General features: G+C 44.9%; 1 protein-coding gene and 1 long non-coding RNA gene across 3 annotated transcripts in view; one reads left to right on the forward strand and one right to left on the reverse strand.

Annotated features, from left to right (window-relative positions):
- Window positions 1-6,188: 6,188 nt before the first annotated feature.
- The window catches only part of TSHZ2 (teashirt zinc finger homeobox 2), a 202,177-nt gene continuing 181,508 nt past the window's right edge, over window positions 6,189-26,857 (reverse strand). For both annotated transcript variants that reach the window (XM_072350379.1, XM_072350378.1), the window contains exon 3: window positions 6,189-6,529. In XM_072350379.1, the coding sequence (XP_072206480.1) occupies window positions 6,528-6,529 (2 nt within the window). In that variant the 3' untranslated portion in view covers window positions 6,189-6,527. The remainder of the gene's footprint in view (window positions 6,530-26,857) is intronic.
- LOC140259365 (uncharacterized) lies at window positions 21,506-25,953 on the forward strand. The gene is made up of 3 exons (XR_011905394.1): window positions 21,506-21,600; window positions 25,240-25,432; window positions 25,598-25,953. It is a non-coding gene; the product is annotated as an uncharacterized lncRNA (long non-coding RNA).

A 26,857-nucleotide genomic window follows, 5' to 3' on the forward strand; every position in this document is an offset into this window, starting at 1 on the left:
CCATGGGACAAAGCATGCTTTAAAAGCAAAACTTGAGTGAGCTTCCCCCATCCCCCCCCAGCCCCCCGGTACAGCCAGCAGTTGGGCAGCTCTCATGCAAACACAGCTTTGCTTCTCTCAGTTCCTCCAAAAACCCATCCCTAATTCCTGTATGAGCCATTAATGGTGACGACCCAGAAGATAAACAAACAAACCAAAATTACAAGCATATTTTCTAGGAAAAAAAATAAAAAATAAAAAAACAAAAATAAAAATCCCCTGTTATGGACCAATTTCTTTTTGTAGGAAACAGAAACAAGCAGATATACCAAAATCTCGTGTTCAGAACATGGCAATATAGTTATATATACAAATATGTACAGTATAAAAATGCATCGAAGGCGTCACTTTCCATCCCAACAAGCTGCAGTGCACCACGAATTGCAGCTTGGCCCCTCCGCCCCAGCTACACAGGCAATGTATTCTGTACAGCATGCGCTCGTTACAAAGCCAGTGCGGCAGCACTGCAATGTTCTACACAGAAGTCCCCGTCCATCCTCTTTAAAAGGAATCCCATCCGTGTTGTTAGTATAAAAGATGCCTTTAATCTTTCATTTTGCGATTTGTAATATATACAGGTTTTTTGTTTTGTTTTGTTTTAAAGAGAAATAAGTTTTTGCTTCATTTTATTATGATTATCACGTTAAACCAAAGGCTAGAAGTGACACCGCGGGTCATGTATGTAACCTAAAGATGCTGCCAACAGGGAACGTGCCACACACCGCAAGCACTGGGACACTGCAAACCCGAGAGGTTTACCATGATGGCCAACTATGCCCTGATGTACAGCGGGGTTGGAGCTCTTACGGTTTGTGCCGACGTACTCAAGATAATAAAACACAAAACCAGGAACGAAGAAAAAGCAACAACAACAAAAACCCACCAAAAAAAAAACCCAAGAAAGGAAAGGACAGATAAGCAGTGCCTGAGCACTGGGCAGGAGGGCATCTCGTACCGGAGACATATGACAGTGAAGTACCCTGAGCCAAATAAGAACTGTTTAGCTTGTCAGCTTTCGCAACCTGTATTGCACATTCCAGCACTTGCTGTGTTCTAAAGCCACAACGCTGCTTTGTGTATCCTGAGGAGACCTGCAGCTCCGCTCGGTGCTGAGTGCCACAGATGGGCACAGCTATGGAGGGACCCAGCGGGGGAGGGAGGCGATGGCTGCGCTGTGACATGGCGGCACTCAGCAAGGCTTTATTCCCATTTTCCCTTTAAAATGTCCATCTTTATTTCCTGCCTTCTCATCTGAGATGTCTATGGAAAGAGTTTGTTGTCTTCACTCGGATCCAAAAGTTAACAGAGGAAAGTTTGCACAGCTGGATGGTGTGACCTCAGCAGACACCCGACCTGCTGCGGTGAGCGTGTAAAGTCCAACAGGGCTTCTATGAAGGCCTGAAGCCATTTCATAAGCTGTGATTGAGGACAAACTGGAGGCTATTGACTGTGGTCGGGCGCGGTGGTACCGCTACTGGTGCAGATGAAGCAGCTCCTTAATTTGGTGACACATGACTTGACATCTCCCATTAGATGTGTGTAGTTTTATCTCTTATAAGATTCACAATGTTTCTGTCTGTGGCCCAGAGTGCCAGACATAAAAAAAGACTCACTTTGTACCTCCTGGTGCCCATCTCAACCTGCTCAGTAGTGTTCCTGAAGAGTTATTTCCTTTAAAGAATAATGTCTGGAGGATCATTTCCTACAGCAGATGGGGTGGGAAGAAGGGAAGAGGCAGCGGGTGGCTCCCGTGTGAGGGCAGCAGGAAAAGCAGCCAGCAAAGGTGCCACGGACCCCGCAGTGGCTTTGTAGCCCAAAGAGAAGCCGTCCCCTGGCACCTCGTGTGGGGCAGGCAAGAGGAATTACAGCCATGAGGCTCCCAAACTCTGCTTCCTGGGAGCAAAAATGATGCATCGGGCTGTGCAGGAGGATGGGCACAAAAAGGCAGTGCTTTCTCAAAACATATAGAGGTGGTTATATCAGTTCTTTTGCTTGGGGACAGATGGCCCTTAAAGCCTGTTGTAATTGCAATGTATTGATTGGGAATCTGTGATCAATACTGCCTTTATGGAGAGAATTTTAAATATAAATTGCATCGTATATCTGTTTGAGAAGACAAAAGCTCTGTGTGACAGAGAGCCACCTCCACCTCGCAGGAACACTTGGACCAGCTGGAGAGTTATGGTGGGGATGGGAATGGGGACATGGCCTCAGCCCAGCCCAGCCCCAAGCACTGAGCAGAGCCCCGCTTCCATGGAAACCTCTGTCTGCCACCTTTGGCCATGTGTTTCCTTGGTGGGGTTGGCTGCAGTGGATCTTCCTGCAGGACTCATCCCAGGGCCGCCTGGCACTGGGGACAGGCTGCAGGCAGGGTCAGGCTGTTGGTACTTAGCAGAGAGAAGCACCCTATCAGCAAATCCCTCTGGGTAGCATTTACCCAAGAGCTGCCCCAAACTCCACTGTTTTTTCATGATTTTTCTGTACCCTTCCATCACAGATTGCTGTTTGCTTTCTGTGCAAAGCCCATCTGTGCCCACACACCTCATGCGTGGAGCTGCCCCGTGGGCACAGAGGACTGGATCAGTGGCATATAGGGAGCTTTGTCAAAATATGATCAAGGAAAGAATAGAGACTAAAACTTAGGAAAGCAGTAATTGCCCTGCAGATGTGTGAGTTGGCACCACAGCCTTTAAGGCTGGCTTGGAAGGCCTCAACCCCTATTGTGTTAATATATAATTATTGATTTTAAACATGACTTCCTATATCCTCCATGATCTCTAAAGAAGCTCGGGAGGTCAGTCCTGTAAATACTTTCACAAGTAGGTAATAAAAATCATGATGAAGTTGCATTGACAAGTAATTACTGGGTAGGTTTGTTAGCGGATTCTCAAAGATTTTTTTAAACCAACAATTATTATTGCACTAATGACAGCCATTTTTAAAGTTAAGTGTCCTTCTCCTTCTCAACTGAAATAATAAAGGCCTGGAAAAAAACACCTGAGACCGATACACTGGAATTCTTATATATTAGGTTCCAAAGGGACGCTAATTTTGTCTCCCCCCTTTTTAAAATAGATCTATCTTTTTAAGGTGATATGGCTTATTTTGACATGCACGGGGGCAGGGAGGGAGCTCTGGTTTCTGAATAAATCTCTCAAAGCAGTGTACACGGATAACAATTCTTGCTGCTTTATTGCACTGCAAGAGCATAAACAGCTTGGATACGTGGTGTATCAATATGCCACTTGTTAATAAGCAAGGACGTGAATCATAAATATTCGGCTGTTTGATCACCAGGCTTTTAATTAATGTTTTGATGATCTCCAATAAGAATAAAAGTCAGAGCGATAGATATTGAGTAGATACGACAGAGAAAAGATGCAATGATTTTCTATGTTACCTGATTTATATGACAGATAAACTATCAACTCATCCAGTTTCATACAGAGAAAAGAGAGAGGAGAGACGTTACATTTTCTTTTTTTTATATCTTATTGTAAAAAATAAAAAAAAATAAAAAAAATCACTTAATTCAGATGTGTATATAAAATGTTCCCAGAGGACAGCGATGCGGGCGAAATAATCGAGGTTTAGCACTGTGTAATAAAGGTTTGTGGCCAGATTTCAAAAGAAGTAGCTGTTCCTGCACATGCCTTTGCAAAGCTTATTGAGCAAAGCAAGGCGTGGGGTGAGCCAGCCCCCCCTTGGTGGGATCGACCCCAGATCCACCATGATTCCAGCCCTGACAGCCAGGGAGCCCACAAAAACGGGGCGGTGGGGGATGCTGGCCCCACTCCTCACCACGAGCACAACCACAGCCTGCAGCAGGCACAGGAACGCCTCTCTTCTGTCGAAGCCGAGCAGCAGGTGCCCTGCAGAGCCCAGACACTTGAACTGGGGGGGAGCCCCTCCTGCAGGCTCCCAGCCATGTTTCTGCCATGGCAGACTGCAGAACACCCACTGATGGGCGCAGGAGTTGGTGGGAATTTCATCCATCGAGGGCCAGAATGGGCCCAGTAGTGCTCCAGGGCCGACAGAAGCTGGGGAAAGGAGCAGGGATGGGGCCACGCTGGCAGTTTCTACCCAGTGGCTCTGGATTGTGGCACTGCCTTTGGGTCTGTGCTGCAGGCCCTCACCTTGTGTAACTTCACTTAATAACTCTGAACTGGGCTGTGCAATTTAACAGCTTCTGCGGAGCTCGATGCTAATGCATTGATTTTGCTTTAATAGAATTTTGTTGTCAATGGACGGCACTCAGCACGGCGCAGGCTTCAATCTTAACCCATCTGAAGGCTCTGCTCGTTTCCAGTTGAGCTCCGTTCATTTCCAGTTGAATAGGTTAAGCAAAGACAGACCTCACTGTTCTCAATTCACTTTATGATCCTCCCATCATAAAAAATAATATCAGCACCTTGCTTTTCATGTCAGAACTACATTTGAGCTGCTATTCCCTATGCCCATGAGTAAATCCCATAAAAGCCGCCCCGTTGTACTGTCGCTATTTTTCCTTGTGGATGATTGATTGATGGATGAGTGCTGACACTTCAATGAAGCTATTTCGACTGCCATCTCAATCCGATGATGTGAGGGGTATATTTTCTGTCCATGCCTCATTACTTCAGAATGACATTCCTGGAACTTCATTTACTTTTTCCCTCCTTCCCTCAAGCGCCATATTTTTTCCCATCTAGGTTATGCATGCCATAAAAAAAGCAATTTGCTATTATATGTGGCATAAGGGCAACTCTTTCCCTAGGAGGTAAATAAGAAGGGCCTTTTTTTTTCCTCCTCCACGTTGAATTTAGGGATCATCTCAAAATTTCCCAAACATCTCCAAAAGACCCACGCGCAAAAGCAAGGGGGGATACAGTGAACATGTTCAGTCCGACGCTGTGAATGCTGCACTTCACTTTTATCCTCGAATGTCTAAAATATAACAGTAAGGGACACCCCAAAGCCCTCTCTCTTGCATGATCAAAATCCAATTCTCCAATCATATTTTGAGTATTTCATTTGCGACGGAGTAGCGGTTTGCAACTGGATCCAGCCTTCTCTTGCCTTTGAGACTCAGGAAAGTTCATCGTTAAATGCCGAGATGGATTTGTCTGCTGCAGGTTGCTCCATCTGCCAGGAAATGCTCAGCTGGAGCAAGCAGGGCTCTGCAGGCGGTGCGTTGGGTCACGCGGAGCTGGTGGCATCAGCATGCCCAGCAAGCTTTGTGAGTTGACTCGGGACTCAATTTTAATCTGTGTAATACAGTATTCCCGTTAATAATAATGTATAATTAAGACATCCGTTAAAAATCCATAACGTTAATTTAATGGAGAAAATCTAATACAGTTCTATTGGAATTTTTACGTTAAATTAACTTTAACGGGCTTTTAATGGATGTCTTAATTAGATCTCATTATTAACGTGAATATTCCACAAATTAAAACTGGGAGCTCAAAGTTTTAATGAAAAAAGTTCGGAGCACCGATTCGGAGCACCAACACCTCAGCCCTTACCCTGACCTCACACTGGGCCATGGACCCAAAGGGGCTCCATTGGCTCCAACTGAGAGATCCGGGTTTACACGCACCTAGCCGAGAAAGGGTTTGTACTTTATTACCTTGTATCTATATATAGATATTTATACAGTGATATTTATATATAGATATCCCTATATTCATTTAACGCTCAATAATCTAACAATAGTACTTCTGTCTAAAAATCACTCCATCGCATGTCTCGTCATAAACCGTAACGGAGATTTAAATATATATATATATCTGAGGAATAAAACAAACGGAAAGTAATCCATTTCAAACAAATCTTTGGCAGCAACATGGTTAAGCATAACTATTCGAACAACTTGCACAGAAGATTAACATTGTTCGGAGGTTTTTTGGCTCAGAATCTGTTTTAACTTAATAATTCTTGTACTTACTGTGATGTATTGATCCCTAGTGCAATGACTGGATTGGGCAACCCAGGTGCAACAGTAATAGCTGCACTGAATAGAAACATTTCCTTTAGACAAACTATCCCAAAGGGGTTATAAATAGGAAATGGACATTACCATGAACAGCAAAGCTTCCAATGTGACTGCATCTTGTGTAGAACAGTTGGACATTAAACTAGGAAGAATTTTTTTTTTTTTCTTTTTTCCTGTCAAGTGTTACAAATTGACAAAATAAGTACATCAATGTTCTCAGTCATTATCTTACTTCAGTGGCACTTTGTTTTAGTGACAGCAAAAAGGGACAGTGGAGACCAGACAGCCCCAGTGCAGTTTATCAATGAAAATCTAATATCGTCCATAAGCAGGAGAGTGGAAATCAATACTTCATTACCAAATTGTTAGTGAGGATGAAGAAGAATAGCTGGAGATTTTTTGGCAGTCTTCTCAGTCCGGGTTGCTGTGAGTTCAATGTCAGGATTGGGGTGATGTGCAGAGACGGGCTGGGTGTGGAGCCTGGGCTGGAGGGCTGGAGCTAAGGCATTCGTCCTGCAAGCAGAGCAAGAGGAAGCAGCGTTACCAACACTGTAACCACATGCCCACGTTTCATCGAATGTGGATTTTTATGCAGTGAAATTGTACAACTGAGTCAGCTTTGCTTTATGCCATCCACCCCTGGGCTCACAGAAAGGCAAGGACATGGAGCTCACGGGGCTCTGAGCACTCAGTTGAGCTGTGGATGCCCCTGAAGAGTTTCATTTTACAGCTGGTCAAGAACATGCTCCAAGATCCTCGCGGTGACCTGGACACCCCGATGCCCACCTTGTGCTCAAGTTTCTGGGCTATTCCTGAGCTGTTTCTGCTTGTGCACCTCCCCTCCCCAGCATCACAAGCTGCTCCTCTACATGGACCTTTCCTGCTCTGCACTGCCTCAAAGTGCAAAGTGGCTCTCCTTGTGAAGTTACTTCCACATGGAGGTGGAGGGGGCTTGCTTTACTTAATCCAAGAAGTGGGTTTAAAAGTTCAGCCCATTGCTGAGTTCTGTTTTGCTCATAACCTGGGAGAAAAATACCGAGAAAAGCAGTAAGGAAAAAAAACAAAAAAAAAAGAAGGAAAAATAGGGTGAGAAATGGGGCAAGCAAGAGGTGGAGGGAAAGTCAATCTGCAGAGAGAGCACAGGAAAGGAAAATAACAGACCAGCAGTGGACAAAGAGAAATACGTCACTGACAAACCTATCTGTTGAAGGGTGTGCACACTTCAGCAGACACAACACAACTCAAATCCTGAGGTGTGTGCTGGATATTCCAGCTACATCAACCGGAAATTCAGTAGCAGCTTTTATTTAAGTAAAACAAACGGAGCTTAACAAAAAAATCCAGAAAGTCCATTGACTCCATGCTGATTAGCTTATAATTTGGTTTGCCTCACAGTATCCTCACTCCTTCAGTTCTCACAGAGAGGCTGTTTTGCACTGGCAACCCAGATCTGCAATGGAGAAGTTGGACGGAAAGAACTGGTGTTGGCAGCTAAATGTAGAGATTTTGGGCACCCAAGAGTTCAAGGAAGTCCATTTGAAGCTGTGGAGTGGTTCACACTTTGCCAAGTTATGATTTTCATTGTGCAAAGGCTCTGAGCGCAGCCTGCAGAGGTGCCACAGGCATTTGAATTTTTATCCTTCCAAGAGGGTTTTGCAGCCTGTGGCCTGAAGGAACACGGTGCCCACTGCTGCCCTGGGCTGCAGCACAAACTGTGGGCTGGTCCTGCACAGTGACGTGAGGGCTGCACTGAACAAGCGCTGTGTGTGAGCAGTAACTCCTGGTTAATTCTGTTCTGCCTCTGGAACATCGTTAGGACAATTAAGCAGCATGTAGTCATAGTGAAAGTGCTCAGTGTTGGAAGGAGATTTGGTTTGAAGCAAAGTAACCACAGCACATGGGTTCCCTGCCAGTAGGAAATATTCATCAAGGACTTCAATTGGAAAATTGAACAGCCTGCCTCCTGCTGCCTCTGCTCTTGAGTTTGTCCAGAGGGAGGTCCTGAGGCTCTGGGGTCAGACCAGCTGTACAGCCAGCTCAGTCACACAGCTCGTGCATTGCAAGCAGGGCGGCATGAATCCCAGTGCAGGGCTGGGATGGTGCAGCCCATGGATGGGGCAGGCAGAGCATCCAGTGGGTCCTGCTATCCGAGAGTTGATACAGGGCAGTGTGTACTGCTTGCATATGGGCTGCTGTGCCTCAGTGCTGCTCTCACAGCCGGCTGCAGCAACTTGGAGGCTTCCATGCACCCGACTGATGGTTACATCCACGTGTGACTAAAATCGATGGGGAGCGGGCATTGATTTCAGTGGGGCGTGTTCCACCCTTTGGTCTTTTGCCCAATCAAAGTCTCCATCCCTGCTTTTGTTTCTTTTTTCTTTTTTTTCTCTCTTTGTTTTGCATTGCTGTCAGTGCAGGCTGGGATGGGACTTTGGGAAATTAATTAGTGTGAGCCCGGATCGATAGGGGTCATCATTTATGTATTTCATTATCAAGTGTCTCAGAGATTCAGGCAGTACGCAGAGAGTTTGTCACCCACACTCTGGGGCGCAGCGGGATGGTGCTCACACAGCGCTCGATGCACAAAGTTTGTTGCTTCGCGGGCACTTTGTGTAATGCAGTTCAACCCTGTAAGAAAACTATCACTGAAGTTACACTGTGAAAATGTGATAGAGGGAGTTCATTATGACATTCCTGTGCAGCAGAGGCAAAATAGCAGCTACAGATATTGAAGCTTAGCTTTCCTTTAATATTAATTACCAAGCTTTCAACATGTATATAAAAATATTTTATTCGTTTTTAATTTCCGGATCTTTGCTAAGGTCATTTTATCATCCTCTATTAGTTCAGAGGGATACATGAAATGGCAACGTGTGTCTGTATAATCTGTGATCCACCCACCAAAGAGTCCATGGGAGCCCATGGCTCAAACCCTTTTCCTGCTGCAGCTGCACCGACAGTAATAAACTGTAGGACTCCTAAAAGGCCAGAGAGAAAGACACAGACAGCCCCTTTGTGGATACCAAACACGTTATCTCTAGATGTCGTTTCTGACCTACTTTTGCTAGATTTTTACAGCAGCAGAAAATCTATTCCTTGAAGAATCATCCTCACATCCACAGTAACGAGAAAGGGAGAAAAAGTGAATCTGGGTATATTTGATTTCATTTAGGACCTCTCCCACCACGAATTACAGTATTACAGGCTCTAAATGCTTTCTCGTTACCCATAATTATAACTAAAATTATATCAGTCTAAACAGTAACTACTCAAATGATTCATCCTGATTGTAAAGAGCATGCTCTCTAACTTGTGCCTGCCCATCCATTTTAAAGCCTTGCGGCAGGAACAGCTTTCCAGAAGGTCATTTAACAGCACATTAAATAAATAAATAGAACATATTCATTCCAACAAACACATTCTATTAGGCAAGGAGAGCATTTTGGGAGAGGTGAGGATAATCCCTGTGAGTCCCAATCCCTCTGCTTCTTTGTTCTCACAGAGGGTGCAGCCTGAATGCAGCCAGCACGGAGCAGGTGCCCCTGTGCTGTGCAGGAGGGGCAGCCAGCTGCCAGCACAGCCCATCGTGCTCCTTGCAGGGCCCTGAGCACCCCCATCCCTGCACTGTGCTTTGTGCATTCAGCTCCTGCCATCAGCTGCACAGTGTGAGGAAAGGTCTCCTCTACTGTACGGAGTGATTCTGGCTGCTGAGATAAGCCTACGAGAATGCAAGACAAGATAGTGGGAAAGCAATGCTGGCTCCAGCTGAGAAGTTCCTGGGGTGTGTCTGCAGAGTACAGAACAACACCAGGTGGAGTTTAGAGTGGCCTGAGGCCACTGAGCTGTATTTGTCTCAGAAAACTCTTTGCTGAAGGTACTTTGCTAAGAGGTGAAGGCCAGAAAGAGACCTCCGGAGTTCAATAGCTCTGAGATAACCAGCACTGCAGTTTGCAGCTGTTGCAGAACACCTCCCTGCAGGGTGTCACAGAAGTGGTGTGACCGTATCAGCCGGGTGTGGGGGTGAGAGCCAAACCTCATTGAAATCTGCCAAAAGAAAACTGTGGCATTTTCTGAGCCTTTTCTTTGCGGAAGCTTCTGATGTCAGCGCAGGTAGCTCTGTATGCCTTCAGGTCCTCAGCTGTGATCCAGGTTGAGGAAAACTGTTGAGCATGTGGCAATGATGTGCAGCGTGCACGGTGCAGTGAGCGCAGTGATGGGGACCCACCCTGCAAGCATTGCATGGGGCTCAGAAACACCAGCATTTGGGGCTGTGCGTGCACATGAACCAGTGGTGCTACCTGGGACCTCAGAGAGATGTGAGAATTGCTCTGTGTACGCATTATGTTCTATGTAGTGGTATTGTATGGGAGATTGGTAATCACAGCCTGAACCTCTGATTAATCAGCTGAGGCAAGTGTGGGGTCAGCTGTGGGAGCACAGGTGAGAGTGATGTAACTGTGCTCCCGGAAGGGGTGGAGCTCGACTCCATCCCCTCTGAGACCTCATTTAAGGGCTGACTCCCACTGAGGCAGCATCACTTGGAGATTGCTCACCAGTGAGGACTGCCCCAGCTTCTTCAGCCAAGGCACCACCACTGGTGAGTTTTCCTTTGCTTATTCCTTCTGTACATTTGCTAACATCTATATATTAATAACCAATACAGATATAAAAGGATATACTTTGAAATGGGTGAGTATATACATGTCTACAGACAAGTAGAAGCACAGTTGGAGCCACTGAGCATGCAGCAGTGCCTGAGGTTTGCAGACATCCCTGAGCAAATACAGCCAGATCCTCTAAATCCACCTGAACTGCAGTGGGAGTGCTGACATCTGTCAGCCCGAGCCCTCCTGGGTGGGCAGGCAGCTCCTCTGCAAAGTGCTGCCAGAAGATCTGGGAGTCTTGGTGGGATTCATCCCCCAGAAGCTCCCCATGTTTTCACAGCTGTGCAGGGAAGCCCCGGCCTTGGGGAAAGAGCGGGATCTTGTGCTGAGAGAGAGCAGGGCTGCACCCTGAGCTCACCTCAGTCCTCAAGATGACATGAGATACACACGTGTTCAGCAGCAAAGAGAAGCACACAAGAATCAGATGGGTACAGAGCAGCACCCTGACATGGAACCAACTGATCACAGACCAACCCCATGTGGGGGCACCAGGAAGGGACCACGGTCTTGGGAAGGGAAAATAGAGACTGAACATTTATGTTTTTGTTTCCTGCTTTCCTATAAATAAAATACAGTCATCAGATCACAATGTATTTGAGAGCACGTGTTATTGACAGCCTATTCTTGGAGGGGGAAAAATGTGGATTTTTTGGCAAAGTTTCTCTATTTGCTAAAGATTAAATTGTTCATTGTACAGGGCACCATCTGCCCTTGGAGAGAGATTTAGTTGATGGCAGCTGCAACCAAAGTGTGGAAGATAGAGCTGAATTTCTGGTTTCTTTTCAACTAGCAACTGTCATTACAGGTCACATGCAAACTGTGTCATTTTCTGTGACAAGCAGGTTCTGCAGACTAGGGTGCTCGCTACATTTTAAAATGCCACCTGTATGGATCCCAGGAGAGAAATAGCTTTTGTAATGCACCTTGAGAAAGGGGAATTTACAGCAGATGAGACAAAGCAGGCACGGCACTGGGATGCACAGGCCATGCTGCCCAGGGCTGTGTGGGGCCGGCTGCTGGTGGGCTGTGCTGGTGGGCGGCAGGGAGGCTGCCCCAGCTGGTGTGGGGTGGGCGAATGCCCAGCTGCCTCTTCAGCTCTAAAGAGCATTTCTTAATGACCAAACTGGGGGCAACTGTGGGTTGTTCCACTCATCAAGCTGTGCCATTCCTGTTTCTAGATTCAATTCAAGAGCAAAGGGTACAGGGAGCTGTGAGATGCCGAGTTCCAATCTTTGCTCTCAGAACTGTTCTGATATTTCCCCAAGCTTGTTGCTGTGGGAAGGACCTGGTACCCCATCCCCTGACACCGTACCTGTTCTGCAGGAGACCCGTGTTCCCTTTCCGCCCTGAACAGAACAGGAGGGGAGAAGTTGGAGCTCACTGCTACGTTTTATTAGGACGAAGAAACAAAGCAAAACAAAAAAGCAAACTCAAACCTCTTTCCTTTCATCCTTTCCTAGCTATGAAAGTGCCTTCACATTTCCAGGCTTGCTGACAATATCTCAGAATGGTACATCACACACAGCCTCCTCTGGAACAGCAGACATTGTCAGCGCTGTGAGACAACTGCTCTCTGGAATGTACTTCACAAAGATTCTCTATAAAGCACTTCTATAGAAAAAAGATTTCTGAGTCTCAGCCTTTCAGACAAGGATGAGTTCTGGTTAATTTTCTTCTGATGACTTCCACATTTTCTGCAAGAAAAACAACAGCTCCTATTGCCTTAAGACAGACTGAACCAGTTGAAACATGCCGAGATAGAAGAAAAAGATTTCGTGTGAAAGGATTTGCAGGACATAAATTCGTTCTCGTGTTTACTCGGTTCAGGTTTAACTTTTGGTCTTCTAGAACATTTTGTCATGGTAGAACAGGATGGTGTTTTGAAGCAGAAGCTGATGCTGCTTCAGTAAGTCTGGTCTGATTGCATCGACATTTTTGGATAGGAGGACTGTTTTAATGGGAAGCTGGTTTGCCTTTCCAGCAGAACCCTGAGCTGCTGGTGCACCTGCCCAGTGCAGACCTCCCTCCTTGGAGGGCCCCGTTCCATGTCTCCTCCCACAGAGCAGGAGCACCAGGGGCTGTCAGGCCGGCTGCAGGCAGCTGCTCCCCTCACAGTGGAGCTTTGGATGAGCGCGTTTTGGATCAAAGCAATTAAGCAAACATTCAGAAGAATGCTTGAAGTCAGAGGCTCTGCCTGTTTGGGTGCTGCTCTGCAGAGAGCGTGCATTGGTAGGAGAGAAGGGCAGCTCGTGTGGATCAGTGCGCAGTGAGCTGGCTTCCTCCTTCTGTGTGAGGAACCACTTACAACACAGACTCCCACCTGAACACCCAAGGCAGTGTGCTTGCTGCTGGGTGATGCGTAAATCTCCGCCGCTGTGCTGGAGCTGCACGTGCTCTTCTGTCACCGATTTATCTACAGAATCTATCACACACCAGTTGCTTGAATTAGGATCGTGGGGAGATGGGAGTCATTAGAGTCTCAGAAACTCCAAAGCATAAAGAAAACTTCTCTGTTTGTCTCCTCACAATGGCTGTTCTCTTTCCCCTTCATGCACTGACAGCACTGATGAGGCAACGGATGCTCTAATCCGAAGCAATTGCTTTTGGGGACAGCGTCATTAGGGATACAAACGTTGTGTGCAGCACCAGCTGTGGATCTCCTGGTTGGTGTGATGTGTCTAGCAATGCTGGTAGGCAACCAGCAGAGCCGGATCAGGGATCACACTCCTGGTTGTGCTGCTTTGCTATCAGAGTGCCTCGACGAGCCAGGTAAATTAGACTTGGAGAGAGGGACGCTGCATCTTTGAGTAATGAGGCTGGGAAACAGGGAACACATTTTCCACTAGCTCATGTCTCACTGTATGGCATTCCGATTTCGTGACACTTCATAATAAATCATTGCTTATCACTCACATGGGAACATAACATGGTTCAAGTTAAGATTCGTTAGTGATTGTAAAGAAGAAACATGAATTGCTCTATATCAGGGCTTTTTGATCATCTTTCTGTCCACTGCAGGCATTTTTTTTTATCATAATATTTACAGTAACTGTTGTTTAAAACATAAATAAAAAGGAAAAGAAAGGGCAAAAAATGTGAATAATGAAAATAAATTTGTCTTATTTATGTGTTTATGTAAGCATTTGGCAATTACTTTGCACAGCAGCTTGTATTCAGTGTCACAGGCTGCTGCACCAACATAAGTTTCCAAAGCCAGGATTTTAAATATATATATGTATGTGGGTATATAAAAAATTCGGAATGCCAATGTATTCATGCTCTGGAGGAGAAGGTTCTAGCAGGCACAGGAGATGTGGGAGCCAATTAGCTTCACCACAACTACCATGGGTGTGGAGGTCTGATGCTGCCCTGCAGGGCTGCTCCCCAGGGCTGGCAGCGCAGGGCTGGGACCAGGTGACATGGAGATGAGGGGCAAACTCAGGGTGAATCTGCAGTATTTCTGGTCAGCCTGGAGCCCGTGCCTGGAAGCTGGCCTTGCAGGCAGTGTGTGGGAGAGCTGAGAGGCAGGGCAACAGTGGGCATCCCTGCTTCAGCCCCAGGAGCGCTGGGCTGGCACGATGCAGGTTGGAAGGGGAAGATTTTGTGCTTGTTTGATCGGACATTCAGGCAAGAGTCTGCCTCTGTCCTTCCCTGAACATCACAGCTCTGTCACAGGCAAGTCAGGCAGGAAGGTAAAAAACTGATGATGTCACAGCTGACATCAGCAGCGCTTTAGGAGAGCACTAAGTTTGGTATAAACAGACTGAGCAGCAGAAGGAAATGAGAGCTCCCTAATGTAACGGATTGGAGCAAATACCCAGAAATCTTTCACCAACAAGTAAAAAAACAACCCACAACCACGATCTGCTCCTCTTCCTTTACAAACAGGTTTCTTTCTGTTTATTTTCTTTACCTTTTCTGGGTGATTATGGAGGGGTACATAAAACTCTGACCAACAGATATAGACAAGAATTAAACCTCCCAAGTCTTGACCGAGGAAAAAAAAGATGCATTTTTTCTAATGTAGATGATAGAGTCTTAGCCTGATCTCAGTTGAAGCAGTCCAGTGAATGGGATTATTCACCATTTATTTTGGCTTACACTAAATTGGAATTTTTACCCCAGAAGCTTCCTGTAATTTTTGTAAGTGGAACCGCCTCTGTCAGCATTCTTAATGCTTCCCTATGGAAATGGTATTAAGAAGCAGCGCATTTCCCCTACAAGCTCATGTTCTATCCTTGAGAAATCAGAATTTAAGTTAGATTTTTTGTTGCTGTTCCCTTTTCCGTCAGCAAATGGCTGGGTAACAATCTGAGTGGAGCCCAGAACAACACAGAGCATCTTCACAATGTTAATTCTACTGCAAACCATGCCTGGGTTAAAAACAGATATTGAAACGGGGGAATAAATATTTGACAATGCTGTTAAGGCAACTTTGCTAACGATTTTTGAACAACCTCCAACTGAGGTCTAAATGTCTGCAATATCCATAAACAACTCTATACTATCCAATTAGGGAGACAAAGACATAGAGTCCTGTCAGGAAGATTTGCATGGCTAAGTGTCTGAGATCACAGAGACGATGAGGGATCGTTCGGAGTGATGGGGGATGCGCAGAACGGATGACTATCATTACGATATTACAGAGGCTTACACCTTCCCAATTACTGGCAGGATTCATTAATTACTGCTGCATTTCCCTAATAGAATCCTCTCTCTTTGGCTTATCGCTACCTTCCCTCTGTCTATGTAAACCCACAACTCAGCAGTCGATCACCTATGAAAAATTAGGCGGTGTAGCTTCTCGTGGCCTATTTAAAATGAAAAGGCTACCGAAGAAGAAATAAAGAACACAGAGAATAGGGCTGTAACGCAGCCGTGCGGGAGCCACAGAATCGGCATCCAATGGGTTGGGAATGCTCTTTTTATCGAACCGTTTGAGAAGGAAAATCAGTGGCAGCTGCAGAGAGAAGCATCGTGGTGGGTTCAAAAGCACGGTGAAAGCATTTTACATAGGCACACATAGACACAAGCTGTAGGCAGATTGCAGAGTGACAATTACTTCAGGCCTGCTAGGCTGAAGTTTCACAACTAAGATTGGTGAATATTACACGGGCTCGATGCTGTTGCAATTGACTCAGCCCCATTAAAGATAATGGTGTGAGCATTTCCATGCTGTCATCATGTTACTATCAACAGCATTATCGGTATCAACTGCTTTTACAATTATGCACAATGGCTCTCTCTGCACAAAGACTTAGCAACCACCGAACCGGCTTTCTTTTTAAATACACTGAAAAGAGCGTAGATTTCAATCCTTCATCTGTTCACTGATGAAACAACATTTCCAAATCATCACTGATAGCATTTTTTTTCCTCCCATTCTAAGGACGGCCAACTGTTCTCAGCGATTTCTATTACATTTCCTACCTATTATTTCATGTAATGGCATTCCTTAAATTTTAAATTAGCTTTGAAGAATAAAAATAATTGAATTCCTGCTGTTTTGTGTACATAGAGGGTGACAGGAGCTAATGTGATAATTTAAACTGTAAATGAGTCTTCACTTTGTGTTCATTAATTACAGCTAATTACTGAATTACAAACCTTCTTGGTTAGGCACTGTTATGTATTCATGTAGCATGTTGGATTTCCAGCTGGTAGAAAACCGTTTTATAGACTTACAATCTGACACACCAAGCTCCTGCCGAAACAATTCAGTCTGAAAAATAAAGGCAGGGAGGGAGGCACGGATCTGCTCTCTCTCTTTGAATTAAGGGAGCGATGGGAAACAATGTGCAAACCTGAACCTCAGGTGAGCAAGCATCTTGTGTGTCTAATTCTAAAACACACACAGCACCCGGTACGGTGAAAAGCAACGATTCTCAGCTGCCACTTCAGGTGGAGAGCACAACTCTGCTCTGCTCACTCCTGCTTTACACCAGCACTGCTTCCTTGTTTTAAGCAGAATTACTCTCTTTATAGAGAAGTAGCGTTGAGGCAGAAATGAGACCCTTGCAAATGGGGCCAGTGCTCCCAGCACTGTTTCTTCAAGAACAGCGGGGCTGTAATATAGAACTGCACACCCACCAGACACGCTCTGCATTCCGCATGTGAGTGCTTATTGTTCCTTTCTGAAGGGTCGTGTGCTGTGCCATAGGGCTGTCTTGAGCATTTACTCAACATTTTCTGCACTGAATTGTTCTGTCCAAACCTCTCCTCTGGATACCTTTGTCTGCTGATGTTTCGTATTGAAGCTGAATGCACCAGTTGAAGTCTCTCTCTCTGCAAAGTGAGCTTGAGGAGTCCCACAGTGACAACAGCAGCCACGTTTGCATTTTACACGCTACAAGGCTCAGTGCCCAGAGAGAGAACGGTGGCAGGTGGCAAAGCAGAAACCAAGAAATTCACCTACATTCCTGACAAATACATTGACTGAAGGTACCGAGGTTTCCCTTTTATTAGCACTTGCCTTTTCCACTGGTTTCATATGCTCTGTTCTCTTAGCATAAGGCACAGCCACCCTCTGTGCTCATCCCTGTGCCCCTGCAGGGACATTTGTGGCAAAGCCCCCCAGCCAGAGGTGAGCAAAGCACTGCTGCTTGCTCAGAGCAGCAGAGATAGCAAGAAACTATTGAATCAACTAATTCAATTAAAACTCTTCATTTAAATTATTGTCTGACCCAAATGGTCTTTCAAACCCGGGACTGAGAAGATCCAGATGACAGGTCCTGTCCCACGGGGCTGATATTGGGTTGAAAAGCAGATCCTTCTCGGAAGAGCTCCGTGTTTCCTATGGCCTGGGCTGCAGTAGTTTAACTGAATAACAAATAAATAGCAAGAAAGGAAGAGCCGGATTCTCAGCTGATGTAAAACTCTGTAGCATCATTAATTTCAGGAGAGTTATGTTGATTCACAGCAGCTGAGGATATGGCTCAGTAGGTTTGTAATAATAAAGACTTTGATGAGAGGCCCCTGAAAGCAGCAACACTAATGTGTGACTGCTCACATAAACACCAGCTCAATGACAAGGCTTTTCTGCCTAAGAACCAGTCTGTGTCTTCAGGTTTAATGATAAGTACGAGTCTTTTGTCCTCAAATAATCGTTTTCATCTGTAGAATGGCAAAGTGACTTGTTCTAACACCAACAGAAATTCAGTAGTAGTCTTAGCAATGGGATTCATGTCATGCCCTATTCCCTCATCACCTTCTCCTGCTGCCTCTTCTCTTTTGGGGTACAAAAAGACATGGAGAGAGAAGATGTGCAGGCAGGAGTTGCTTTTTTTACTGTGGATAGCAGCTCTCTGCTACTTCATAATGAGAATGACTTTCATTAATCTTCCGTAGGTCTTTCATCAAAGGGTTCTTTTCACTCCACATACACAGAGGTCACTTAAATGCAACTAAATACTAAGTAAAAATGAGAATTCTTGATATCACATTTAAAAAGTGCTGTAAGAAGTAACACCATGCAGTACGGTACCAGCAGGGGCTCAACACGACTGAAGAGGTAAGTTATCGACACGACTGTTCAGTAAGTCACCAGCCACCATTTCTAGGCAGTCTCTCACCCAACTTGTTTTCATGTCTCACTCCTTTTTAATCTGACAGTTTCCAGCATGCAAATTTGCACTAAAAGCGAGCATTTCAAATGAGCCAGAGAGAAGCGGGGGCCTCACACCTATTGGGAGATTAATGCGCCTAATGCCCTTTGGCTATTTTATTTTTATTTTTAAACATAAAGGCTGATTACTCCATTAGTTGAACGACTTGGAAGAAATGACAAGGAACTAACAAGAGAGTAACACTGTATTTTCTATTTATTTTCTTCCGTTGCAGCCGTGCTAATTAGAAGGAGCAGTTCTTGATACAGAGCTTTGGGGAATGCTGATGAGAAGCACACAAAAGGCTGAAGTGCCTCCTCTGTACATCTTCGGATGAAGAAAACACAGCACCTCTCAATTGTCATGACTCCAGTCTCCCACACTATCTCAGTGCTTGGAACATCACAGCACTGGCGTAGCAGAGGCTGGGAAGCCCAGCCTTTCGAAGCCTAAACCCTCACTTTGGGGTGAGTCACATCACATTAACTCACAGCTTATCATTACAGAAAAGAAAAATGAAACAATGTTTTCAAACAGGAATATCAAACCTACTTGGTAGTGGGAGGCGGGAGGGGGTGGGAATGTGTCTCACGAGGGGACAGGAGCTCTGTGCTGCTGCACACCCTGTGCCCGCAGGGAACGGACCGCACTTGTGGGAGCCATTTCTCATCATCCATCATGGAACATTCTGCCTCCCTGTAGCCTGCTCCATTTCAGCTCTTCAGATGGGCTGGCTCCAGACCTGGAGAGAAAAGGAGAGGGGGAGACGGCCCCAGCTTCCTCAATGCCACCGACAGCTTTTCCTTCAAAGATTTTCTCCTGCTCTCAGACTCGGGAAGAGGTCGTGGGGATGAGGGATCCGAGGGTGGAGCGGCACCTCTTTCCCATTCACCAAGGTTTGATTCTCTTTATGAGCATGATCCGCCAATCCGTAATCAAGGGTTAATTTCACAGCTCACTGCTTCATCTAGCATAATATCCATTCAGACTAATTAAATCTGTCTAATAATGTGAGTGTCTTTGTCTTTGTTCTTTCCATTCTTTGTTTTACACCCTTCACATCTCATCTCCAGAACTACACGCCATCACACTCTGCTTGACAAGCAGAATCCATCCCTAAAATTAAAACATTCCTGACCTATCTGCGATGACAAGGCAAGCAAGCTTCACAGCGCTGCGGCCCATGAAGGGAGCTGACACATTTGTTTTTAATTTCAAAAGAGTAGAAAGTGAAGATCTGACCCTGTCAATCAGGCCCTGTGACAAGTTTAATCATTGCTGCCCCACAAAAATCACGGCTAAATAGGAATGCAAATAATGTATCACAGGGCTCTTATAAATGCTAATCAAGGAGAAGTAATCAACTGACAATTTCACTGATCTCCTTTCTGAAGAAGTCAGTCAACGCACTGTCTCTGGACCACAAAGAGAAGAAAAGACAAAAGGCATAGATGCCGTTTCCCAAAAAAAACCTATCCTTTTTCAGGGCTTTCTTTTTCTTTTCTTACAGAGAAAAACAGAGAATTCACTCTTTTTGATCCTCTACCGAACTTTAAAGCAAAGCTGTTTCTCAGGAACTCGAACAGTTATATGTCAAGTGTACTTTATTAACAGTACCCTCCCAACCCAGAGACAGCACTTGGAAACTTCTGCTAAAATAAAAATCTTCATTTGTCTTTGTCATTCATCCATCTTCAAAATTCCTTCCCATCTTAACAGCTTCTGTCCTCTGTGGGCAATATATTTAGTGATAGATGAAGTTTTACAAGTGGAAAGCTAATAGTTGAGCTCACATTTATTTTTTTTTTCCTAGCTGCTGCTCTGCCTGCTAAAAGATAGGAAAAAAAATCCGACTTGGAATCTATTTCAGCATAAAGGCTCTCTTCAGTACCAGGACTTTCTGACTATCCTTTTATGACCTTTTAATGTGGTAAAGAACAGACACTGCAGGCGCGATGCCAGCCTCTTGCACATGAATTCTGCATGGCAAGAAGTCAGGGCTGAACCCACGTATGGAATGGAGCAGGACCCAGGACAGACAGATGCACAAGATTCGTAATGCTATTTACTGTTACAGTTTTACTGCGGTTTGCTATGGTAAGCTGTGGTTCACTGTGGTAGGTCCTGATGGAGCCCATCAAGCGTTAGAGTCACTGTATTGGCACAAAACAAAAGGATATGGTTTGGCCAATGAAACTCACTGTGCGGAGACGTAAGTAGTATAAAGACTGCTGCAAGAGGTAAAGTTCAAAGAATCTACTCGTTTGAAGATATTTATTTATTCACTTATTTATTTATTATTAAACTACTTCCCTACACTGAGCCAATAGATAAAATAACTTGAGAGGAGCTTCAGCAAAGAGACAGCTACCAGCAGGGCATTGTAAATAGAAGTTTTCCACAACAAAACCTGCAGCTTTACAGCCCACGACAGTCAGCCACAGCATGAATACAGCAGTGAGAGCAGCTATGTCAAAACATGGGTTCCATCTGCAGGGCTGAGCTGCAGAGCCCAGGGGCTGGCATTTGAGCCGTTAGCTTTGATTTGCTGTGTACGGAGAGCACTGCTACCTGTGATCAGAGATACCATCAAACCCACATCATACCAGCCACTAAATCACCCTGGTTTACAAATGAACGAGGAAAGATGGGGACGCAGTCTTCGGTCACTCCCAAGTTTGCAATTGCAAGAAGCTTTGGGGCAGGCACAGCAGCTTCTGTGCCACTTCTGCGAGCACTGTGATCCGGGCTCTGTCACACAGAGCTCACTGCTAGACAGGGATGTTCCCAGCCGCTAACTCTCCATAAAGGATGTATGTGGAAGGTGGGAGTAGAAAACAGAAAAAGAAATTGAAAAGCACTTTGCAGTTGTCATGTCACTTAGCAACAACCTTTTCTACTTCACATCAACACTGGTGCAGTAGAGAGACGGCACAAAGCACCCGTACTGAAATCTGGGGTAAGCAGTGAGTGTAGGAGGGCAGCAAGGAGCTCAAATGTGAGCAGGCCACAGAGAGCTCTTATTTAGCATTTGAAAGGTGCTTTACTTAGCACTCCTTGGGCAAGTTTTTCTCTTGAGGATCTAGTGATGTCTAGTGTCTAGATGTAGCAGAAATGCTGTCATGGCTTACACCACTGATTGAGCACCTGGTGGGAAGGCAGGGCCAGCCCAAAGGAGCTCAGCTGTATGCAATGTACCTGAGTGACCAGAAGGGCTGGAGCTGGGATCCACCCCTTCCCAGCCCTCATTTGAGGGTTGGCAGCAGAGGTGAGGGGATCTCACTGGAGATCCCTGCATATTTGAGGCCTTCCAAAGGTAAGCAAATGTTTTTCCTTTGCTTCTGTATTCCAGTGGTTGTAATTAAGAAAAAATCTAACACAGAGAGAAACCTGTGGAGGCACCCTGCGAGTTCTAAGGGAGGTGATGTCAGGCTCCCCTCTACTTAATGATATCACTGGTCATCGTTTGTTTGGCTTCAAAGAGCTAAGATTAAATTATTAGCTGTTCCCATCCTACTGAATGCCAGCTGAAGGGCTGATTGTCAAGAAAACATGAGGAAACTCATTCTGTGTGATTAAGGAATTCACAGAGCTGCTACTCTTTTACTTGGGAAAACAATGAAATTGCAGGAACAGATTTGAATATTTGCTGGTTTCTGGTTGTTCTTTGAATGTGAAACTCTTGCAAACTCTACAAAATATTATATAAATAGAGCATTGCTTTGTGCCGAATTAATAACATGCATTATGTAGCAGCCATGCAGTGATGCTTATTGTACTATTCTAATCATCCGAACGGGAAGAAAAAATCAGAATCCATCACTTTGTGGCTGATTTCCTCTCCTTGCAATTGCCCAAAGAAAAAAAAAAAAAAGTGACTCTTGCACACAGTGAAGCTGGGCACTGCTGGGTGACCAAAGCGTGCTGTAGCACCAGGAGCTCCTGAGAGCTGCAACTGCTGTGTGTCCAAAGAGTGCTGTGTGGCTGAAAGCAGTCATGGTGTTATTCCCATATTCCTGGCTTTAGTGTTGGAGAGCAACAGCTTTTTTTGTTTGTTTTGTTTTTTAAGCCGTCTATTCGATATCTCTACACACACACACACACACACACACACACACACGCTATACCTTAATTTGAACCAAGCATTCAGCACTTGCGAGTACATAAGAATATAACTGGTGTGAAGCACGTGTTCAGACTAAGCTGCTAATCAAGTCTGCTTTTGTCCTGCCCCAGAACACATGCACACACAGACGTTTGAACTCCGAAGGAACCTTGCCAAATAGAGGAGGGACTTATTTTTTACAGCTGGGTTTCATTTCTGCCGCTGCCAAGTAGCAAAGGAAAGTAATGCTGGTGATCTGGCCAGAGTCTGTGCCCTATGTGTAAATTTCTTGGGAAGGAGGGACTGCACCAGCTCTGTGCCAGGGTAAAGGGGATCATGGAGAATCATGAGCTGCCAGGTACCAATACAGATACAAATCCAGCCCCGGTGCTCTGGCACAGCTCTGCTGCTGCATCAAAGACAAGCTCTGGCAGTGCTCTCACTGAAAGCTCTTTTGGGTGTGAAGCCACATTGGGAACCCACACACCGCATGTGCTTGCATTGTGTCATTTCATACCACCATCAAAATCAAGGCAGACCAACAAATGGCGCTCAGCTTTGAAACAACCTGTTGTTGCTGTCAGTGCTCACGTTAGGTCGGTTCAGGTCTGCTTGGTGCCACACGGACACCCATGGGAGTGCTAGCAGCTGACCTGGGGTATTTGAACTCTAGGAGATGATCACCAAGCTAGGGGTGCTGCTGCTTCACTGTCTTCCTTTGGCAGCCTGTGTGTGACCCTGCAGAGCTTATTTACTCTGCTATCAACTTCCAGCCATAGAAGTGATGGTGAGTGCAGAAACCCTCCTTGTTGTTTCCAGCCCAAACCAATAACTTGCCTGAGCGGGGAAATGAGGACTGGCGCAGCTCAGTGCAGTGCTGGGAGTGCAGCATTAGGTATTAACTGACATGCATCATCTGGCCTGGAAAAGGAAATCCTGCACTAAAAATCCAAGTGCAGTGAGCAGCGTATCTCGAGCAAATGAATGCTATTATCCTACATGGAGAATACATTAATACAGATGACCGCTGACATAGCGTAATAATATATTTACTCCAAGTCGGCATGTTTTGACATAGCACAAGCTGTGTACAGATGCCTGGAGAACTGAGAGTTCTTGTATTTCTGTGGGCAGACCTTAAAACTTAGTTTTGAAAAAACAGGTGGCATTGAAGGGAGGTCGTTCAGTCCATGAGACAGAAGACGTCCGTTCAATTCTGACAACTTCAAGTAAAATTCAGAGGTGCTTTGCTCCTGTGTCTGGAGTAATTGAGCTATCATATCTGTATCTGTCAGATGTCAGTCATTTAACATGTGCCTCAGCTGTGTGTGATGAATTACACATGGAGCCAGCACCATCATCTTGCAGTCTGTGTGTTCTAGCTGTGTGCTCTGTGTTGGAGCAGGCAGGGAATCCTGCAGTGAGTTTCTAGTGTGGAAAAGACAAAGTCTTGGTTATGGTCAAAAAGCACAACTTGTCATTTTTGCAGGGTAGGGAGTTGAGCTGTTTATTCTTTAACTTCTTACTCTAAACTCAATGGAAGGAAAATAATATTAAAAAAAAAATTAAATCTCTCCTATATTGCCCTGTGGGGAAACTCATTTACTGTACAAATCCATTGCTAGAACAAAAGCTTGATAATGCCCAAGTGAGAGTCAAACCAACAAATGTTACATAATAAAATAAAATGAGGGGGAAAAAAATGACATGGGGGGAAGCAAACATGGTGAGAAATGATCTCTGCTCTTGGTAAAACCAGCCTCGTTTGTTACTGCTGGGGGATCGTGGCTCTGTGTGGCAGGTTTCCTTCTCCCAAAATCTCAGGTTAAGGGACTAATCTAATCCCTGTAGTACTAAATCAGATAGCTCAGAATGCAAGCATGCCATAAAGCAACGTTCCTTTATCAAAACAACACACCAAAAGCAACCGTGTTCTCCTTTTTCCTTGCACTTTAAGCTGATTAGAAAGTTCTGTAGTTGATTAAGTTCTGCAGAAATTGGGCTTGTGATGAATCATTAAACAAAGACATTTTTTGTACAGCAATAAAGCCTCAAATGATTAATTAAGGGCACAATGCCAAAACAAGTGTCTTTGTTTAAAACGCAGTGGACAAGACAGGCTTGGGAAAGTTGATGTCTTAAGTAGACGCCACAACATGTTTTTAATTATGTTCAGGAAGAAGAACAAGAATGGGAATTGCCAACTGTTGGGAAAGATAATTTTTTTTTTCTTTTTTTTTTTTTTAGAAGAAAGATTAGAATAAAAAAAACAACAAACAGAGCATTATTGATTTAACACAAATGCCATTTGTTGGGCCTTTTGTAATTTCCTTATTAGTGTCATCATTCTGGAGTTCATATGCTCCCTTCTGTTATAGCATTTGGCACACATTCAGCTCCCAGCAATATGATACAGTAAACATTCAGCGACTGCTCATATTAAAATGTTTTATTTGTTGTAACTGTACCAATGATCAGGCAGTGCAAGTCCTAAATTACCCCAACTGTTCCACGAGCTAATTGGGGAGGGAGGAGCTGGTGACCATTCCTGCAAACACACACACACACACACACAGAGTGCAGAGCAGTGCTCTTGGTTGGAAACAAAACAAGAAGTTCATGCTACATCGACTCTCCACAGCTCCCTGTCAGTGCACGCAGACTGCTCAGACATAAGCTCGAATCAGTGCCTGCCTGCTCTGACAGACTTTGTTGCATCACTCCAGCTGGGGAGACCCCAAATATTTTTCCAGGCTCTATTGGATAAGGGCTCTCTGTGTGGGTTTTATTCAAGAGGTTATTTCAAATGTGTTCCGAATTCATCCAACACACTAATCTTATGTTTTTTAGATATGGAAAATGAGTTTGGACTCTCCACTCAAAAGGAGCTTGGAAAGAATTTTGGAGGATGGACAAACAACACCGCCCAAAAGTCTGCTTTCTGCCAAGAAGGAAGTAAAGGAAGAAGTCACCACAGTGGCAACAAGCATGAAGGGATGTACTTATAGAAAGGCTGACACAAGGATCCCTTAAGACTCCACAGGTAACCTTGGGATTGCTGCTGCCTCCTCTTTCTGTGTGTCCAGTTGTTGCCAGAATAGACACAAACAAGGCAAGGTTCTCTGTAGCCCAAAGCAAGCCATATATTGAATGTCTTTTTTCCACAGTGAGTGATACTGGATGTACTGTCAACTTCTTTGTTTCTTAGGAGTCTTGTTCCAGCCCTGATCTTTATGCAGTCCTCTCAGTGCCCTCAGCAGGAGATGTTGTGAATCAAGGGTAGTGTGTGACCCTGATGCTGTAGCACAAGTCCCAGGATCATAATTAAACATGTAATTTGGCCCTTTCTACAGAACACACCTTGATGCCTCCAGAGTAGATGTGTGACCTTATGGGCCTCTTCATCCCTCCTTTGTCCCTCTAGAAATGGCACACGTGTAAGCATGTAATCAGCCTGCAATTACGTGGCCAACATGTTGGAATAGAGACTGTTCTTCCTCCTCTCTATGAGCAGATTTACATATTAACAACTACTGTTAGCACCTATTAGCCTTAATGGCACAAACTCGTGGAAGTCTTATAGGTGAATAAGTAGGATTGCAGACCTCTCAATTGTCTCTTTGGTACTCAGACAGTATGAGGACTGTCAGAATAAAAACAAGGGAGTTATTTGTATTCAGCATCCCATTACTTCTTACACCTGTGGATGTACGATAAAGTCTTTTTCTTCCTTTTTTTCTCTTCCTCTCCCCTCTTTTTTAAAAAAATAATATATATTTATTCCAACATTAAAGCCAGAGGCACTGCTGGTGAAGGAGCGCAGGAGAGGCTGCATTTCTGTCCCATGAGTTGTGGGAGAATGCAGCAGGCTGTGGGGTGATGCAGCTCAGGACAGGAGCCAAAGGCTGGATCTGCCACCAGACACCTCTCCCTGAGGCCTGGGTTTGCCCTGGGTGTCTGTTCCATGCTCAGGGCACTGAGTAAACAATACAACTAATCAGATGCAGCAAGTTGTCAGGTCTATATGGATGCTATAAAACTTTATAAGGATCCCCTCAGGCAATAATAATAGCTGTCTGTGTAAATTCTGTACGTAGCAAAGTAGAATAGATCCTAATGGGCTTCAGTAAAAACAAAGAAAACATGCATTACATTTATAGTGAGGGGAGTGCGTACAAGCAGGATGAAGTTTAATCTGCTGTCTCGTATTTCTGTGTACCTCTGTAAAAGCTGGAAGCTCCTCAAACAGCCCTGGAGGTGCTGGGCTCTTCCAACAGAGGGCTGCCAGTGCTAAGCTTGGCCACAGGTGCAACAAGTGATGTAAAAATAAGTAGCATTAGAAAGGTTTGTTTATTTTTTTCTGAGAACCTGTGATATGGGGCTACATTAATCGCAGCAGCAGTGCTCTTTGCACTACATGTGACATCAAATTTGGTTCGTGATGCTTATATAAGGAATGGAAGAGTTC

The sequence above is a fragment of the Excalfactoria chinensis genome, chromosome 15 (assembly GCF_039878825.1).
Source record: "Excalfactoria chinensis isolate bCotChi1 chromosome 15, bCotChi1.hap2, whole genome shotgun sequence".
Taxonomy (NCBI): Eukaryota; Metazoa; Chordata; class Aves; order Galliformes; family Phasianidae; genus Excalfactoria; species Excalfactoria chinensis.